Here is a 21,158-nt window from a genome sequence, read left to right as displayed (position 1 = left end):
AATCATAATACAAGGATGGAAAACAGAAGCCTCTGGGCTTGGGGAAATCTCTGATAGTTTGGTAGAAGGACTTGAGAAGCAAGAGAAGCCAAACACTTAGAATTAGATAAGTGGAGGTGTTTCTCCCCATTTAACAAATGACAAAAATGTCTTGACAGAGCAAACAGCAGGAAATACTGCTGCAGAAGCTGGTCCGGGAGTAACCTGGCTTTGCAAGACAGAAGGATTGTAACTCTCATGGAGCTGTGATGTACCTCTTCTCAGGAAAGCTGCAGCCTTCTGAAATTTTCAGATTCTGAGAGAAAAGCTTGTTAATGAGCCATTTATGAAAATCTGGCCATTCTGAACAGTCTACGTTTCCTCAGGAGTGTTTGGCCACTGCTCTGAGTACTGAGCTCCAGAAAAATGCTCTCTTGCTCCAGAACCTGCTGCTGGGTCACACTGAGAAATTGTGCTCTGTTCATGATACATCATTTAAAAATAATGGTGCCAGAGAACAAAAATGAGGCTGCTGTGGGAAGGAGCTCCACTTCAGGTGGATTTTTTTTCCTGATTTCAGGAAGATCAAAGTAATCACATTCTGGTTATGTATCCTTAATAATTAATTTGTCAAAGTATTTTTGTAAATATTTGGCTAAATGCAAATTAGCAACTTATTAAATCTAAGTGGTTTTCTTCGCTATTTTTTCTTTGGTATTCAGATCTTTCTCTTTGGCTAAACAGTTTTTTACTGTCCTCAATCTATTTTGTTCTGACCAAAACGGTAAATCCTTTGTAGTGCAGCTGTAATTATACTGACCTGGCCATTTACAGCTGAGCTATACCTACTTATTTAAGACATCTTGGCTGGCATAGTGGCTTGTAGAACAACCAACATGGTAGGCAACATTTTCTGAAGTAAACTTGATGGCAGTTTATAATACCTTGCACATTAAGTGGCATAACTTTCCAATTTTTTTTTTTGGGGGGGGGGGGGGGGCCACGGGGGATTGCTTGTTTGAGGCTTTACCTGTCTTCCTTCAAGGTATTTGCTGTAGTAATTTGGAACCTTTATTATATTTTCTGTCTGGAACCCACTTTCCATAAATATTTTTTCTTAATTTCTCTGTTAATGACCTGTTCTCTTTCTTTTTGTGTATACTTGTACCCATGTACATATATATATATGCATATACACATATGCACTTGTTTGAACTGATCTGCCTTTGCTATTTAGGTACTCTACACAAACATTCAATTCCTTTCCCTCTCTTTTCTTAGACTCCACTTTCTGTGTGAGATCTGTAGAGAGATATGAATCCAGTGCACGTTCATTACCTGCATCCACAAATAAAAGCTGTCATTAAATTCACACTAATTCAATTTGCTTACAAACCCATTGCTTTTGCAAGGCACACACACGGATCCAGTGTATCATGTGCTCAGCACCTCTTTACACAGTAACTTCTGTTCATAATCTGGAGTCTGAAGACAGGTCTCATTTTTTTCCCCAACCAGCCAGAATGGGAATACCAAACCAGAGAACACTTGGGAGGAAAAAGCTGGCCCAAAATTCCTTGCATTAGCAGTGCCCAGAAAGCAATAATCCCATATTTTTTGGAGGCACTGTCCTACATGTTGTTTGGATTTGAAAAATCCAGGCATCTCAAATCAACCTCCCAGTTTGCATTCACCCTCCCTTTCACTTAAAAGTTTTTCTGTTTACTTCTGTTTACTCCAGAGACAGAACTACTCTCATTTATCAGCTCTGCCAGTCATGTTACATCTGGTTATAGTCACTACAGGCAGTGCTTCCACCTTCCCTACCTCCTCTGACATATCCCAGCCATGACCAGTGACTCCCTTTTTCCTTTTGGCAGCCCCACCTGTGTGTTTCTGTCACACCCCTCCAGTCTCCCATGCTCCCAGGTAATTGCTGCAGCCACCAACTGCTCTGCAGTTTCTGTCCCTGTCAGCTCACATTGGGTAACCTGACCTTACAGAACAGCCTGTACCAGCCAGTTTCAGGTTAAGTCAAGTCCCCAGTTGTGAATTGCCAGTTATATGTTCATTAGTCAGAATGTGGTTTTTTTTTTTCTGGATTTGACTTCTTAGTTTTATTTGTTAGCTGTAGGCTAGAAACTTCTTCTTCAATGTGAAAAACTCCTTTAAAGGGTGACAAGAGCATTACTATGAGTTTATGCTTCTAAACTCTGCTAAATAGCAGCTGTTCTTTCACAGGCATGAGATGGAGAGAGTTCCTACCTATGTGGCTGTTGCTGTGCCCCATGAGCCATCCCCAGGTGAATCCTTTCCAAGAGGATTCACCAACTAACCTTTCCAAGCTCTCCATCCCTCATCCCCCAGTAAATGCTCACTTGACACAAGTCTAGAATAGTTTGTAATTGTATATGATTTAATAATGGGTAGAAATTTTACTGTTACTATAAATCTAGCATGTCAGACTGGCTGTTGATTGGCACTTATCAAATCAATTATTGGCAAATTATCAAATTCAATAGCAGGCAGATGTTCATGCAGTTCATTTGATGAAGGCATTAAGGGAAAAAATCCAGTGTTGAAATACTTGCAATAAAACATAAATGGCTAGTGGGGCCAGAGCTGCCTCTGGCCCATCCCTGTTTGTTTCTCAAAGCCTTTCTTCACCTTATCCTTTCCATTTGAGATCCTTGGCAAAACCTTACCTTCTGTATCATTCATCCTTCAACGTAACACTGACATTTTCTTGCCACTCTTTTTAGTGAATGTTGCTGTGTTTTGCTGTGAAATCAATAGAAGAGAGCAGTTTTTGCAAAGACTTGCCACCAAAAGAATGCCTAATGTGTTATCAAAAAAAAGCTATTAATATTTAATACACTGTCGATTTGGTTACTAAACAAACATATGACTCACTGTGCTCAATACCAGAAATTACGCATACTGTGATCAACAAATATTATTGTTTTTAAACAAACTAATAAAGCCATCCTATAAGTTTAATAAAAATTTTAGAATAGATATAAGTCCCATAAAACTTTCACACCCTTTGTTTCCTGGTTTAAATGCATCTGAGAGACTGATAGCTTTTTTCCTGTTTTTTAAGTATATGCAGACAGGTTTGTATGCAAAACCATTCCTGATTTGTTAGGCCAGAGGTGTCCTCTACCCTGTGCTAAACAATTCCTTAAGCACAAACACTCTTTATTTTATGAGAACAAAGCTTCATAAATCAGGGTAATAGAAAATATGCAGGTTCCACTATAAAAAATGGGAGTGAACATTGATTCTGACATTGAAGCATGAAGGAAACTTTCTATCAGCTCCAGGAAAAATGATGCTTTCAAGAGGCACAAGGCCCTCAGCCAGTGTGTTCCCTCCAGGGTGGATTGCCCACACTGCCCCACCAGCCAGCCCACCACCAAAACCCCTCTTGCTCGGTCCCATTGCCTCTCTGCACATCCTGCTGATTCAACAGTGCATGAAACAGGAGGGTCGGTGAGCTGGGCCTGGCTTTGGTATAAACCGGAGTGGCCAGAAATGAGGTTAGGAGAATTTAAGCTTTGTAATTTACTACAAGATTATGAACAACTCAGGAAGAACAGAAAACCACAAATAAAGTACTATCAGCCTAGTTTGAAAAAAACTTGACTGGGTGTAACACTTGGAACAAATATATGTGCTTCAGAAATTCTAGGGCATAATGTTGGCTCAGTGCTGACATGATTTCACAGGTTGGGAGAGGGTGTGCCTTTGCACCTTGTACACTCCTTCCCACAAGAGATGATCATGTTTTCTCAGCCGTGCTTACACACTCCAAAATTAGACTCCAAAATCCCACAGCTAATATAAAAACACTTACTGTGCTCATTAGAAAATATGTACGTGGAGAAACCCAAAGGCATTTTACTTTGCCTCTTTCTTTAACCAATTTCTTCTCAGGCGAAATAATTCTCATATTAGATACCTTACTTTGTATTCAATAAAAATGAGTACATGTAGATTTTTTTGTTCTCTTAGATATTTTGCTTTCTGGTAAATCACATATATAGTCAGTCTCATATTTGAAGATTTATGAACCAGCATTTAAGAAAGGACTGAAGAGAAAATATGCACTTTGCTGTGTATTTCCAAAAAGATATTGCTGCTGTTACCCTGATGGATCTTTAGCTTTAAGAAACTTGTGCGATTTGGGGATCTGTACGAAAGAATCATGGAATGGTTTGGGTTGGAAAGGAACTTAAAGACCATCTAGTTCCAAAGAAAGAAAGAATGCCATATGTCATCGATCAGTGTTCCAAAAGTAGGCTGCTTGCAACATTTGTCCATTAACTCATTTCCTTGAAAAGTAAAGGATCACAAATGAAAAAATCTAGACAATAAATTTCATGTGCTGTCTTTAAAAAGTGGGGAGGAAAATAATTTCTAGCGTATGCCAAAGCTTGAGAAATGTGCTAAGATTTGTAAAATCATGTGAAAACAGTGATAAAGACACATGCCAAAATGGAAAATGAAGAATGAGCAACAAGAAAACATATTATAAAATTATTCAATTTTGCACTCTTTATTCAAGGTCAAATAACTCCTTTTTTTTACACAAACAAGTTGAAGGATTTGCCGGTTTCTTTCAAATAGATGAAGCTAAAAATTGTCTGTTCTTTTTATTTTCAGACTGTGTGTGATAAGTTTTGGGGGACAGTAACTCCCTTATACACACTGCAAAACACACTTGAACTTCTACAAAAAGGCAGATGAGACATGGAGAGTATTGCACTTGACACCCAAATCTTGTACCCCAGACTCATTACCCACTAGTTACATTACAAAACAAAGCTGAATGCAATCTGGACATTTACAATACCAATTAACATGCACCTTTTATAAATCAAATGAAAAATTATCCATTTAACAGACATTAGTGAAATTACTATTCTATAGGGTGTGTAAGATATACAAACACCATTAAAATTGCTAATGATTATTCTTTTATTCAGTTTAACTCTTTAGTGAATAAAAGTATTACTATTAAAAAATGTTTTGGCCACTCTCAAGGTCCAGCCTCAGGTCAAAACAGTGTTTGTGAAAACAGCAGAAAGACTTCTTCATCCCACTCACCACACACAAACTCACAGCTTGGTGGAGAAAAAAATATAAAAAAGAGAAAAATATGAACTTTGACACAAATTCTACAGATGAAAATGATATAGTTAATAGAAAAGGATGAATACCACTCTTGTTTCTAGGGTGACTGCCAAGTAAGATCTTCAAAGTTTTGAAATCTGGGAGTTTAGTCAAAATTTATGATCTAAATTAATGCTGTTAAAAGGATGGCTCATATGAATGAGTCAAGTTATTTGATATCCCTCAATAATAGAAACCTTCCTCAGCAAGTCCTTCTCTTTTCTCTCTTCTGATGAATTCTTAATTTTTTGAGTGATTTCCATCCTGACAACTTGGAAGGTGTGCAGAAAATTTGTAGTACAGTCAGTCACAGCAGGGAAATTGCAAACCATCCTGCGTGATTACTGTACATCTCTGATAATTTGGAGAGAGACTTTTAGGAGGAGGAATGGGCTTGGAAACATACCAAACTGGATCTCTGCTGATGATCAGAAGACACAAGTGATGGGAAGAGAGCGAGAAGGTTTGTGAAACGAGATCTCCTGTAGGAACAGGGAATGTAGAGCACCAAGTGTTTGATATGAAATGCAAATAACACTTTGTTGTTAACATTTGAAGGCTAGGATATGTTGGAATATTGAAATGGCTGACCTACAGGAGGAAAGGCTTTCAAACCTAATATTGAGCAGCAAAATCAGAGCTCAGAAACAGAACTTAAAAGGTATTTAATAAACAGTATAGATTTTTATTACTTAAAAAGTAATAAAAATATTTTAATTTCTTTCAGAGAAAGTTTATAATTGGATGACTTCTACTTGAGAAACAAAAGAGTAACAGATAACCTACATGGGCTAAATCCAGATTTCCCTAGTCCCTTAGACAATCCTGACCCAAGTGGAATCTGAGCAGATTCAGGGGCCAGCTTTGCATCCCATGAGTTTATCCATGTGCCAGAGAAACAGGATTTGGTCCCACATGTAACTTGCACTGCTAGTGGTTGGAAGGGCCACAGATGTGAGCCTTTATCTGTGCAGTTTCCACTATGAGATAGGCAGGAATACCAGAGCACAGATGTGAATCTGTTCCAGCTTAATCACAGCCATCATTTCCATCACACGGCTATAATTTTGTACTTAATACATGGTCATAGCATCACCTTCTTTCTGAAGGCATCTGATACTATTTCTCTTTGCACAGAAATATGTACTATAGGGTCTAATTCGCTAATAGACAGTATTAACCAGTTTGTTTAAACAAAACAATCTTTGTAAACCAAAACTAATAGTTTCACTGAAACTAGATCCACATCTGTAGCCATTGACTCCAGTAGGCTTTGGATCAGGCCCTAAAACAGGCATGGTCAGAGCTAGCTAATATACCAGTCTCAATTCCAGAAATATGGAGACTGAAGTTGCACAGACTTGGTAAATATTTATTACAAAATGGACATCAACTTTTTCAGATCCAATACATTCAGATCAATACTTTCTCAGATCAAATTCCCTATTTACCTTAAGGAAAGTCTGTGATTGATTGTAACAGTGTCAAAGTACTTTTGATTTCTTAGTCTTCTTTTCTAAGTACCTTCATATGTACATTTTGACCATCTGTTTCAGAGTAGCAAAAAATGCAGCTGGAAAGATATTAAGAAGTAAAGTTCATTATTAGCTTAAAATAGCCCAGTGCTGTAATTTTTCTATTGCCAGCATGTTAGCTGCTTTTTGGGGCTTTCTGGGCCCAGTGCTATGCATGCTAACAGATTACAATTTAAACATTTATGGCAAGTCATTTGTAACTAGCTAAACCTGAGATTTAAAAATCCTCATTAATGGAAATGAATATGAAGTGATATCCATAGATCTTTTTGTTGTTTCGTTTGGGGGAAAAAAACCCAAACCAAACCAAACAACCCAGCCCAAAAGAGCTGAATATGTTATGCCATACATGAATGAACAGTTTGGCTGCTGGGCATTGAAAGAACCTCACAATTTTGGACATATCAACAAAAGAGTACTGTCTTTGTGTGTGATAGTAAGTCTTTTGAGTGAACATTTCTGCATGTAAAGGGCTCCTGAGCCACTTTGTGTGATGCTCCAGCATGTGAGGGGTATTGCGAGTGCCCAAATAATTTATAGGACATAAAGGGTGAAATGGAGTTCTGTTAATCCTCTGGTTTAATAGTGTGTCTACTGGGGTCTCTAATTTACAAATATTTATCTTTTTCTCTGTATCCTTTTTACTAGCATTTAAAAGAGGAGAAAAAAAAAAAAGAGCAGTCTGTGCCTGGAGTAGAAAACAACTGCAAGTGAATAAGGCTTGATTGGATTGATGTAACTTTCCCTGAGATAATCCCAGAGACTAGGTCCTTAAAGAACATCAAACAGCAACAAGGAAAAGGAAGGAGGGAAACAGGACAAGAAAGAAGAACTAGAGAAGAAATGTTCCTGTATAACTTGCATTTACAGAATTTTACAGGCAGTACCACTACTTTTTTTCTGGTGACAAACTATTCAGTTACATAGGTGATATAAGAAAGCTCAATCCTCAGTAGTTTGAACTGCATTCATGAAAAAACAAATTGTCTTTTCTAAATTTAAACCGTCCCACCAAATAGACTGGTACAAATACATTCCTAAACACTAATTTATGGGATTGTGTGTATGAAAAAAGTAGTATAAAGCTCACTGTATATACCTAATTGAACAAAAAATAAGCTTACATGTTAATTTATCATCCTCAGTAATAAAGACAAAATTAGAATTATTTGTAATGCCATTTTTTAAGATGGGGCATTAAGAATAAAGGGTCATTAAAAAAAGTATTTCTACTAACCTTTACAACTAATATGTTATCTTTATTTGTCCCAACACAAGTCATATATTCTCTAACAGAATGGTTATACCACTGCAACTTGCAAACAAATATCACATAATCAGCTGATAAGAAACAAGTGGTTTAGATTTCCTGCCAGTAAAACTAAGGTTGTAGTGTCCAAGGTGCTAATAGAAATCTGGAGCCATAGCCCTTTTATGTTTATCTTGGTTCTTGTAAGTCACATTTTTAAAAGTGGTTGTTGATCCTCTGTACAGTGGATTTGTTTCCTAAAAAAACAAAAAACAAACAAAAAAAAAATCAAAACCAAACAAAAACAGGTTAAATGGGTGTCACACAATGTTTGTATAGAAGTAATGTTGTATTTTTGAGGACTTAAGAATAGCTTTTGGTAGCTCATTTATGTTTCAAGCCAATGAAATTCAGACTGATCTGAATTCAGGCAGCACAAACAAGCCCGGGGTCAGGAACAGGCTTTCCTTCACATCAGCCTCCCAGATTAAAGTAATGCACATCATCAAACAATACCTCATCAAATGGGTCTGATACAATTCAAATCAAATCTGGTGGTTGGACCATTATAAAAGCACAGAAGGTGTCTCAGCACTGAGATGTGACTTGTCACGGTTCTCTTGTCACACACACTAACTACTGTGTGCTGGGAGAAGGTGAAGTCCCACCTGAGCTTTTCAACCTGGTCTCTCATCAATCATTTCCTATCCTTTACTCTTGTGGCAGAAAAGAAAATTAAAATGCTTCTATCAACTGTATCCATCCCTTCCCTCTTACCATGCATAGCTCTCCTGAAGGATCAAGAAAATATTCTCAGGTGGCCTCGCCTGTAAGTTAGTGATTTTTCCCAGCTCAAAAGCTGAAAGGCTGACAGTGCCCATTCTTGGAAAAAGTGCAATCACAGGACTTTGGGGGAGAAGGGAGCTGCGTGAACACATTGCCTGTCCTCCTGACACTCACCAGAAACGCTTACTCAACATGCTTTTAAAAAAAAAGATTCTCAGAAGTCCTAAAGCTTTTGCAAAACGGCAAAAAAGTCAAGGGCAGAAAAAAAAGAAGAAAAGGGAACATGTGGTGTAAGCTTGCCCTAGATGCCCAGAGCTATAGATAGAAAACAAGGCCTGGATTTCTCTGTCCTTTCACCTGCATTTGGGACAATTCCATTCGCTTCTGCACTGTGTGAGTGGGCTTTGATCATGACAGAGGCCAGGAACAGCCTCCCTTTCCTAAACAGCTCTGTTTCTGGGCAGAGGGGTACACACCTCTGATAATCATAGAGGCAGACAACAACTTTGTTAGGATTAATCAAAGACAGGGTACTATTTAAAAGCAACTAATAAAAAAAAGTTATTTACACATTTTCTTACATGTGGAAGAAATTAAGCCAGGAGATTAAACACTAGATAATTTTGATCCATAAAAGAATCATAATTTTACTTTATAGAATACTAAATATGGTGAAAACCTGCCAGCAAAATCTATCAATTTAAAAGAACAAAATCAAGACTGAGAATTTTAAAGGCAGTTGTGCATCATGTAACCAAATTAAAAAACCTCATATAAAATCAATACATTTCACATACCGTTTGCCATTTAACTTTTGATTTTTCTGCTTCAAACTTGGCCACCTCTTTTCGGTCTTGAACTGACACCAGTAATTTCCATATACAAAGTAAAACAATGCCAATGAGAAGGATAGCAAGGGTGACACCCACCACTATCATTGGGATATTTGGAAGCTGTGCACAATCTGTGGAAACAAAACCAGTTATGACGGCGGATCACCAATCAATAAATTTTAGGCAATCAAAAACAGCCTAGAGGTGTGCTGAGATTCTCATTTGCCATGAGCTGACCATGCCTTTTTCTTCAAGTTCACGTTATTTTTCTCCTGCTAGCTTGGTTTGTGAAACCAGCTGAAAAATATTGCACTAAAATGTTTAAAAAATTAATTGCTAACTTATTCCACTGCTCTTTTACCACAAGAATTATCAGCTGCTGGATACAGACACAGGTTCTGAAGAGAAAAGTCAGAAAGTTAATTTCAGATCTGTGTCATATAAAAAACAGGGCTGAGTTGACAAAGTTACGAATTTTACAATGTTATGGCTGGAGCTCTGGTTCAATTAACTGATACTCAGTGTGTTGCAGAAGAAAAGATTCTAATGAGATATATATCAGGGTAAAGTCACCAATGATATTGATAAAATAGAGGAAACTACACTTCTGTCATGAAAACAATGAGGAAAAATTTCCTTCAGACTTGTTGAAAATATTGGACTGGGCAATTGCAAGGAATTTTGCATTTCAAGTTCTGCAATAAATTTTATGATAAAATATTTCAGAGATTCAAAATTAAAACTGAAGTTTTTGCTTCACCAAAGCCCAAAGAATTTTGATTCTTTTTAATATTAGAAAGCATTCTCTATGAAAGTTGGTGGGCAAATTTTACAAAATTTTCTGCTGAACCATGGTTTCATAACATTAAAAAATTCACTTCAGTCTGGCTTGTCTTACATGATTGCATTTCACATTCTGTTTTTGCTTGATGTCCTCAGTTAACTAATTCTGAGGGGGTCTGGTTTGAGCCGTGGGCTGGTGTTCTGGCTACTGGTGCCATATTGACTTCAGTTCCATAAATGAAGTCATATTTCTAGAGAATTTCTTGAAGTCCCACCCCAGTTCACATTTTAAGGCCCAGGAGCAGAACAGCAGATGACAGTGAAATTGGTTATTGTAGTGTTGTGGGAGGGCCATTACATAGAGGTCAGTGAACTCTCCCTTCCATAAGACTTTTTTTTTTTTTTTTTTTTTTTGGTCAAATCTACTTAAAGTGCATAATAAAGTATTTAATAAAGATAAAATCCTACATTTAAATTATAGAATCTTAGGGATGTAGGGATGTAGTTTAAGAGATGTGCTTCTTTAGTACTACCTTTATTACAAGCACCTTTTCTGTACTAGTAACCTATACAAAACCAGACTAATGTTCTAATGGCAGGAGCTGTTTTTTTTTTGTGCAGTGAAATCAATTTAATTCTCACATGTTTGCTAGAGAAGGGTTACACAAAGGCTTAATGAAATAAACCCCATTTGTGAAAACAGAAGGAAGTTACAAACTGCATGGCTTTGCCTAAAACATGACTAACATTTGGTATGAAGACATCTTTATTCCCTGGAAGAGAAACTATTTGGCTCCAGGAAAGTGGTGTCTGTGTTCTCTCCTGTCCTACCTAATTGGGAGATTTAATGAAAAATCAGTAATGAAACAGCTGTAAATGAAGAACTAATGTTAAATGGAAGGACATAAAGAGATCTGTTCTATATCTGTTAGTTTTGCAAAATATTCAAAACTTAATGAGGGTTGGAACAACTCTCCCATGAGCGTAGGCTGAGTGAGTTGGGGTTGTTCACCTGGAGAAAAGAAGGCTTTAAGGAGACCTTGGGGCACCTTCTAGTACCTAAACAGGCTACAAGAGAGCTGGAGAGAGACTTTTTGCAAGAGCATTTAGTGACAAGGGCCAATGGCTTTAAGCTGAAAGAGGGTAGGTTTGGATCCTTTACTGTGGGGGTGCTGAAGCACTGGAACAGGTTGCCCAGAGAAGCTGTGAATGCCTCAACCCTGGCAATGTTCAAGGCCAGGTTGGATGGGGCTCTGAGAGTGGCATCCCTGCCCGTGCCAGAGGGCTTGGAACTAGGTGAACTTTGATGTCCCTTCCAACCCAAACCATTCTATGATTCTATGATACCGCAACATTAAACAGAATTATAAATATATTTTCGAATTCCATCAGGTGCACCCAATTAGACAGTCTTTTGAATATTTGTCCATCTATGAAGCATATATCATTTCAAAGTGAATTATAGTTTTATCATATAATGCAAATGATGTTTGGTATCATCTTCTTAGAACTGCACAAGGCTTTGAAAAAATTAACTTATTCTTACAGCCCAAGGATTATTCTGCCCTTTCTTCATGAAAGGCAAAGTATTTATGTTACCACTGCATTAAATAAGTACTTGAGGAGCTGCTCTTTGGCTAGGCAGAGAAGAGCTACAAACACAAGGAGGTGCTGTGTTGCTTCAAAGAGCTCTGCTTCGAGATCGCTACCCTTGTCCGGTTTTAAATCAGATTTCACCCAGAAAAAGCAATATTCACTGCTTACCTTTCCGTTCTATGCTGTGAATGACTGTTCTTCCCTGTTCATCCACAGCCAGTAGAAATGTGGTTATACATTCATTTTCCCCCTGCAAAGAGCAGGAAATGGATTTATCCTCTAAGTAATCTGCAGAGGGAAGGAAAAAAGTAATTCATCAGATCAAATTAAATTTAACCTTTAATAACTGGAGAGACTGCTGGCATTGTGTTTGTCACAGGCTCGTCTGCAGATGTTAAAGAGTGAAAGACAAAAGCAGAAATATTCTCAGAATTTTTACTAAATTTAATGGCTCTTTTTCCAATCCCAATTTTGTTTAGTTTCTGATTTTTCACTTATATTTCCGAAGAAATTATCCAGATATTGTCAATCTGCACTGACCAACTAGTGCACTTTGCTGCTTTAGTGAACTGTGAATTTCAATGAATTGGAAGTGCTCCAAGAGTCTTAACTGGCAGCTCTCTAGGAAATGTAATGCCTCAAATTATGGGACAAAATAAACAGTAGAACAAAGTATGTTCCTTTGGTTTGCGGATACTCCAGCCACCTCTAGATCATGTTTCAGAAGTAGACAAACATACATCAAGCAGCTATGGATGCTGTTAAAAGGGCTACCTTTCATTTCTTCCACAGTAGCCCCTCAAAGGTCGCTGCCTGTCCAGTACTGTCACAAGAGTAAATAAAGATTAATAACAGAAAACTGCGATTCTGGGATTTTTGTAATGGGATTCCAGATGAAGCAAATAAAGTGACCTGAGATGACAGTCTGACCCCATTTATTTGTCCCTCCACTTACTGTTGATTGCACAAAAATATAATCCATTTTTTTTTCCGCCCACGTTATTCCTAATCTGAGGAGCCAAGAAAAATTCATTCAAAGGGAACAGAGAGACAAAAGGAAGCTGAATTTGAGGGAGAATGTAAAGCAAATAAGGCAATCAAAATTGAGAGTACAAGTCCAGAGACAGAAATGTCACTATTTGGAGTGTAACTATAATATAATATCTTACAGAGAAAAAATACTTTATACCTGTGTGCAGTAATACCTCTGGGCCTGAATGCTTATGTTTCCATATAGGCCATGATTTGAGCAGCACTGGAAATCTAGGTATGCTTTTCAATATATTTTAGTCAAACTTCTTAGGATTTCTTTTTTAGAAGAAAGAAAAACAGTAGGCTTCTCAAACATTTCTTTAAAAATAATTGTCACTCACCATTATTTCTTACCCATTCAAAACTCTTACTGAAATTTCATAAGCAATTGTGCTAAAAATCTTGAAGCCCTCAGACTTTAATATGAAGAGTAATTGAATAGGAATCGGACAAGAATATGTATTTAAAAAAAAATCCTACACTACATTAAAAAAAAGGTGCTTGCTCTATTTTTTCTTCCCTGTATAGCTTATTATCACAAGATTTGGTCTTATAGAAAATACTATTGAACACCGTAGGAAATATGAAAGTATTGACTACCCTCCAGTCCTTTTCTCTGCTTGTTATGAAAAGAGAACCCTAGCTGGTTGGATTTTAATGGAAACCTGCTCTTGATTTGAGCCTTGTATTTAACCTGTTGGTGGTCCTTCGTGGCAGAGCAATGTGTTATCCACCAAGGGGACAGGCAGAGCAATGTTTTATCCACCAAGGGGACAGGCAGCCTAGACTTGCTGATTTAACAAGATTTGGCTTTGTTAGAAGGGCCACGAACTGCAGACTCATGGCTCTCGTTGACACATCACAGTTCCAGTAACACTGTCAAAAGTTTTGCAATATTTGTACTTTCCCAACTCTTTTAAGCAAGCAGATTCAAAATATTAATTTGCTTACAAAGAGGAAAAAAAAGGAAAAGGATAGTTGTTAGCTATCCTGAAAATGGAGAAAAACTTGCAAGCATATACCAAATATCATCCAGAAGGCAGTAACTGCACATAGATTAGCTATTTTTACATTGTAATTTTTAATTTGATGTCATAATTTGAAACCAAGAGGAGCAGAATTCTGATTATATGCAATGATGTAGAAAGGAAAGCAAAAATGCCAGTTCAGGCTATTCAGAATCCAGCTTATGGTTAGTATTTTTATTTCTCTGATGTTATTTTTAGAATGAGGGATCACTAAAGAGAGACCATTGCATATGTTATTTGCAGTTCATCAGCACAAAAATTTGCTTAGGTAGATAAATTCCTGTAATTTACATCTGTGTAATTTTCTGCATTCTGCAGCGAATCGTCACACTCTTCTGCAGCCTGATTCTGGTAGTTTGAATTATATTTGAAATAACTGAAGTCACACTGGAGAAGGATCCAGTTAAGCGTGGCAAGCAGGAGACTCAAAGCATGAAAGACTGTTTCCTAACAGATACATTTATAAAAGATTCAACAGCAAAAAAGGTGACTTTAAATTTAAATGTCATTATGCCCTTTCTTGTTTGCCTTTTGCTCAACAAAATGCTTTTTTTGAGCAGAGTTCACCTCACTTTGACTCGTAACAGAGCAGCACTGATGATAGACGTTTATTCAGGCTCTAGTGCCCACTTTGCTGCTGCACTGGGAATTTGTGAGGTGTCAGTGCTATGGGGCAGGAAAAACTCAGTTTCTCCAAGGAAGCATAACTGTCCCTGTCGGGCTTGTGGCAGGAGCAGCCTGATGCACTGTGTCTGGGGTGGTGGCAGGAGATGCCTTTCAGGAATTTTGGTTCCTCTTTCATGGTGAGTAGAGTAACTAGAGCTCCTCTTACACCCATGTGGCAAAGGGGGGACTAGCCTAATTTAAGTGTTCAAGTATTAAAAGTGAATGAAAATGAAAGTTCAAAAGTGATGCCTGCTGTGGAGATAAGCCCAGTAAATGTGAAGCCATCAGCACCCGCAGAACTGCTGGACACCCCATGCCCTGGTGGATGCTCGGGGGGAGTGGCTGACCTGACCCACTGATGGGGAGCAGGAGGAGAAACCCCCAGCAAACCCAGAACCAAAGCAGGGGAGGGGAAAGCCACGACTCAGAGCCTAAAATGGGCGCTCCCAGCAAACAGGAAAATGTAAAGCCTACGCTTTTTTTGTTGCTCCATCCTTCTGGTCACTGTATTGCAACATTCACGTGTAAAAGAGAAACAAAATTTTTGAAGTGCTAATGTTTAATTTAACCTAGAGCTTTTACTTTTTTTTTTTCCCAAAAGCCTTGAAGCACTAAAGAAATTAAAATAGAAACCAGAAAGAAGTACAACCCCATGAAGTTGTTCAATTATCTGTCTTAAATATTATGTGGTATGCTAGTTATACCAATTTCAGATTGGTGAGTTTTGTTCAGGTAATAGTTTTTATTCTATGATTATTTTTAGCTACTATTTTAAAGGTTAATTTTTCCTTTCAGGACTTCTTAATGAGGCTACACAAGCATTTAAGATTAAACAGTTTGCAACAGCTGCTTCTTTTTTTTCTTTTTTGTTTTGAGGCATCTGGATAGGAACATGAAGGTTGCAGTACTGCTGTAAATAAATTTTAAACGTAAAGAAATAGCTGACAGTCCCAATCAGGGAAGCACAGGACATGAAAAAAACGAAATATGCAGGAATAGGAGATGGTAATGCCATGTTCATATTCCTGTGACCTCTGTGTATTTGAACAGAACCATATAAAAGGCTGTTTCTGATCTTGATTAAGATTCATTATATTTGAAAGTATAATGTGTTATATATTCCTAGCTACAAATATCTGCCACCTTACAAAAGCAACCTGTAAACTTTACTAACTAAAGAGATACAGTAAAAGTGCTTATATGTTTTTTAAGCCTGTAAAGATATTTTTATATTTATAAACAAATACTGAAAGGCAAAGCATGATAGCATATCTAGAGAGGCAAAGCGTGATAATAATTTTACTCAAAATACAAAATTTGAATTAATTGTTCTTACAAGGGCAGTATTTGCAACATTTGATCTCTGTATTAGGGAGTATTGCCATCAAAACCAAAAGGTGTAATTTTGCTGGAAGGATGTACCTCAGTGACAATTCTGCACACACACAGCTCTGGATAGGCTTCCAACAGCTTGCAGGGACAAGCCTTAGGCCTGCACACAGGATTCTGCATTGTCATTCTCATTCTTACCTTCGTCTTGTTTAATGCTTATGGTACATCTGTGATGTGGATATTATCAACCTATGTCCTGCCTTACTTAACAATTTCTTGTGCCATAGGATTGGGACTAGAATTGCCACTAGAATAAATACAGGCTGCCTGCTGAGCAGGCACCTTCCTTTACAGAAAAAAAAGCACTTTTTTGATTTAAAGGTTTGGTTTTGGTTTTTTGATTGTGGTGGGTTTTGTTGGATTTTTGTCTGATAGTACTATTTTACTCAAGATTAATTCCTATTCCAGAAATTTCCATTGATGCAGGGCAGTTTTGCATTAAAGCAAACAACTGAAAGATGTGCTTTGTTGGGGTTCCTCCCCCCTGCCATGGGGTCCTGGGAGAGGGGACCCTGGGGTAGAGGCATGGCCTCGGCACAGGGTCTCCCTGCTCCCTGGTCACACGTACCCTAATCCTGTTCCCCATTGGTGATTTTGTGTTCCCCTGCCTGGGGAGGACCCTGGTTGTCTGGTGATTCTGGAGTCTTTGAGTCAGTCCCCTGGCCGTGTGGCTGGAAAATAAAGATCTCTGAAACTTCTATCGAGAATCACTCCCTATTTCTTTCCACAGACCTCGCTGTCTATGGATGTTGCAGGAGACCCCACTGCAACAGTGCTTAGCCTTTTAGAAGACAAGAACTGTTTTTGCCACTGGTTAAAGGGCTGTGTTTAGTCACCAGCTGTAATCAAGAATCTGCCTAAGGATTTAGAGTTAATACAAACCTGGAGTCAGGTTTGTATTTGTATGGCCGAAGAAGCCCCACTGAAACTCATGGTACAGGCATACCTTAAACTCAGGAACTTTCATCTATCACTGATTTTCAGGGGTTGGTATTTACTAAATTCTAGACTTTCCTGCATAAACTACTTAGAAAACAGGCATGATCCAATGAGTTCATTAACCTGGGAGGATAATACCAGCCCTGTTCTGCATTTCCTACTTGCCTCAGAAGAACCATAGACAGACAGTAATTCCCTTATGACCTAGAATATAATTCCACAGCAGAAAAACAAGGCTACTTTCAAATATAAATTACTGAAAGTGGAACCTCCTGCTAGCCACAAACACACACAAGAAAGGAAGACTGGGTATACCAACCCTTTGCCATGCTGACAGTTGCATCAACCGATTTGCATTTTTCACTGCAATCTCCCAGTGACGTGTCATCGGAAGCCAAGTGACATTCCACACAGCTCCTGTGGAAAATAATTCAGCAGCTCATCAATCTCTGCCTGTCACAAAGCAACAATACAAAAGCCAGTAGGTGTGCAACTGCATTTTAAAAAGCAGCTAAATAAAAGGTCTTCTGCTATGGATACAGCAGTTCTCAGGAATATGATAGGTACTGCCACCAAAAAAAATCCTAACAAAACCAAACAAAAAAAACCCCACCTGAATAAAGGTATTGTGGATAAGCTCCGTCTTGTCCTCTATTCTCTCCCAGTTTATTAGCTACCAGACAGAACCCCAGGCAACATTATTCATGTAGGTCTATCAAAGACATGTGGTTACTCACATGTAACTTTCATCTTCAAAAAATTAAAAAAATAAATATTCTGAATACTAAATATTCCCACACTAAATACCAGCTGAAGGAACTCCTATCAGATGAACAATATCTGAAATTAACTTCAAAGAGATCAAGCTGAGGCACCTACTATGAGTCTGCCTTTGTTGCAAGTCTATTGAATAATGCATTAAAACACTTTTCAGGTGTCTCAACAGTTGTCTCTTGAATATGATTACTTGTGTCAGGAATTACTTCGGTCCTAATTATAGTAATGAACCTTACAGGAAAATTATTCTTTTATTCAATGGTGGAATGACTGAAATATTATTTAAAAACACAGAGTCTAGACCAATTCCTTTAGAAACCTCTGAAAATCTTCCCATAAATTCAATGAGGATTTTAATAAATACAGGGTTGATTAATGGAAAATAAAACAATAAACAATTAATATATGAACACTTGTGATGAAAAATATGTTTGCTGATTCTTCACAAATAGCTTCAGCCAAATGGAGTGGCTGAGCCTCTGAGAAGCAGCCTGAAGGAATGACTGAATAAAAAAAAAGAAAGGGGAGGGGAGGGGAGGGGAGGGGAGGGGAGGGGAGGGGAGGGGAGGGGAGGGGAGGGGAGGGGAGGGGAGGGGAGGGGAGGGGAGGGGAGGGGAGGGGAGAGAGGAAAGGAAAACTGCAACAAAACATCCCAAAAAACCCTGGCTATCTCCTGTTGCACTGAGCTACATATATCCATGGGAATATGCTGAGGCTGCTGAGTTTATCTTCAGGAGATGGAGGTGACCTTATCACTCGCTCTGGAAATGGTGAATAGTAAAAGCAAGTGGGTAATGGGATAGCCTCTATCTCATGGAGATAAATTCAGTGTTGGTGGTGGTTTTGTCATATTAACCATGTTTCTCATGCTACACTCTCTTTCTCAGCTGCCTTGCCATTGATTTCCATCCCCTCTGACCTGGTCTTTCAGCTCTTTCAGTTACCCTACCCAGGTATTCCCAGTGTTCTCTCTCTTGTGACTTTTTGTGCCCTGCATTTCAGCAAGGGAAGACACTGAAACAGAAAGAAAAGACCCAACATTGCATACAATATACATGTTTAAACTGGTGAATGTAATGCCTATCATGTAACTTTATATTTCTTATTCTTTGCCAAATTGGGCAGAGCAAAGCAGCAGCATTGTCCTTTTTGTTTAGAGCAGCTGATTGCAGAAATTCTCTTTGAACATACTGACAGGTTCGGTTTTCTTAGGCCAAATTTATCACTAACAGAAAGAGATAGATGAATTAATCACGACACAGAGTAGCTTTTCACTCAGGTACACTGTAGACTGCAATGACAGGTATGAAAATACAGTGTTGGAGAGAAATGGGCCTTAAGTCTGAACAAGGAGACAGGACATCGTCATGAACCATGCAACCTAAACTGCTCGGCACTCAGAAAGCAAAGCCAGGGTCATTAATAACGTGTGTTCTCTGAAGCCTAACTCAACTTCTAGCTTAAATTTCTACTGAAGACTGCTCCATTTGGACTGTAGCCCTACAAGAGGTCATGTAATACAAGCATGAGCAATGGTGTGCTTAGGGTGGTCATCTTCACAACCTGCATATTTGTGGTTGCTTCTTCTGTCATGCACCATGGCAGACACCTTGCATCACAGCAGGAAAGCTCCATAAATTGAGTATGCTCAGTGGACAGAAGACATTTCGCCATTTACAATCAATTTATCATCAAGTTATTCACGACATACAGCTACCCACTTATTTATTCCCAGACTATTATCTAGTTTATTATACTTGCACCTCTTTAATTCAGACAAGCTTAACTGAGTTTCGACTATGAATTTGCACATGTGTGAAGCTTGAGTGGACAAAATGACCTTACTCATTCATATGCATGAGAATGGTAATACAAATGCCAAATTTTCCTGTGAGACCATATAAGTGTCAGATAAGGCCACCATTCTGATTTGTTGTACAGCCAGGGACAGCAGTGGAAGTGTAAAGTTTGCCTGTGCTGCTTGAAGTTGGCTTAATTGTTTCACATAAAGTCCTTTTGTACAAGAGTAATGCTCATGAATGGTTGATATATGAGTTGTGGCTACCCATCTCAAAGGACAAAGAAGCTCTTTGGTTCTGGTCTGTAAACCCAATTTACAGACAGGGCAGTAAACACACTGCTGAGGCAGTATAGGTAATAGATACCTGGATGATATAAACATCAGAGGTTTAAAGCCAGCACATTACCGTCTGGAACTGCAAGGGTCACCACAGAGAGGGCATTTTTCACACGTTTGGCCCGAAGCCCCTGGATGGGTGCAAGCACACGTGCCACAGATGCATTCGCCTCTCCCACTGCACAGTGTCCCATCCTCAGCAATACAGGTGCTGGTATCAGTTGTGCAATTACAGTATTCACCAGTCCATCCACTGTGGCACCTGCATTCCCCACAGTCACAGTCACCATTACCTGGAAAAAGATTTATCATACTTCAAATCAGTCACTGATAATTAAAAAATAATTATCGGTGATCATCTGAAGGATGATCTTTAAAATAATTCTCTTTAACAGAAAATATTTTGCTCTCTCCAACTCTTCTTCCAAACATCTTTCTTTCTCCCCCAGAATCTTCAGTTTTAAGTCAGAGGATCAGGTTTTTGCTTAGACTGGCTGTAAGCCAGTGCAGCTCCATTCTCTTTACTGGAGTCCTCCATGCAGATTGTCTCCTGGCAGCGCACAACCTAATGCGTAAATATTTCCAATTTATAATAGTATAGCCAAAACTCTTTAAAGTCTAAAGACCATTCATAAATAGTAATTCTTTATACAGAATGGATTGCAGCTGAGTATATGATGAAAATACAAATCCGCAAGCTCCCAGCTAAGGGTGAGCCCGCAAAGCCCTGAGTGCAGACACTGCAAACAGCACTGAGGCACCGTACCTGCGCACTGCAGCCCTCTGTGCCTGACACAGGAGAAGTCGTCGCACTCGCAGCGGGGCCCGTACACCTTTCCGTAGGGGGACGGGTGGCACAGGCACTGCCCGCAGTAGCAGTCGCCTCTGCCGCTGCAGGAGCGGTGCTCGGCCGGGCCCCGGCAGGAGCTGGCACCGAGGGAGCTCTCGTCGCACTCGCAGCGCGGCCCCACGTACCCGGGGCTGCACACGCACACCCCGCACTCCAGAGAGCCTTTCCCCTCGCTGCACTTTGGGCTCTTCATCTCGGCCTTTGCCTGACAGTTACAGCTGCAGAGAGGATGAATTTCCATTTCCAGCACGTCACTGAGACCCACAGGTTTTATCTTGATATGCCTTCTGGTTTTTTCACAAGAAGAGAGACTTACAGTCACATTGAAAGAGACCTGGAAGAGAGAATGGCAGCTGCTGGGAGCTGGAGCACAGGGAACTCTGCAGGGTGCTCGGGAA

At 39.0% G+C, this 21,158-nt stretch overlaps 1 protein-coding gene across 4 annotated transcripts in view; it reads right to left on the bottom strand.

Moving 5' to 3' along the window:
* Positions 1–4,511: 4,511 nt before the first annotated feature.
* The window catches only part of ITGB6 (integrin subunit beta 6), a 49,950-nt gene continuing 33,303 nt past the window's right edge, over positions 4,512–21,158 (bottom strand). For all 4 annotated transcript variants that reach the window (XM_069020834.1, XM_069020836.1, XM_069020835.1 and 1 more), the window contains 6 exons: positions 20,677–21,094; positions 19,981–20,203; positions 17,316–17,413; positions 12,108–12,227; positions 9,525–9,691; positions 4,512–8,198 (listed from right to left, as the gene is read on the bottom strand). In XM_069020834.1, the coding sequence (XP_068876935.1) occupies positions 8,097–8,198; positions 9,525–9,691; positions 12,108–12,227; positions 17,316–17,413; positions 19,981–20,203; positions 20,677–21,094 (1,128 nt within the window). In that variant the 3' untranslated portion in view covers positions 4,512–8,096. The remainder of the gene's footprint in view (positions 8,199–9,524; positions 9,692–12,107; positions 12,228–17,315; positions 17,414–19,980; positions 20,204–20,676; positions 21,095–21,158) is intronic.

The sequence above is a fragment of the Aphelocoma coerulescens genome, chromosome 7, assembly GCF_041296385.1.
Source record: "Aphelocoma coerulescens isolate FSJ_1873_10779 chromosome 7, UR_Acoe_1.0, whole genome shotgun sequence".
Taxonomy (NCBI): domain Eukaryota; kingdom Metazoa; phylum Chordata; class Aves; order Passeriformes; family Corvidae; genus Aphelocoma; species Aphelocoma coerulescens.
Note: the sequence above shows the minus strand (reverse complement) of the source record. Positions and strands in the feature narration are given on the sequence as shown.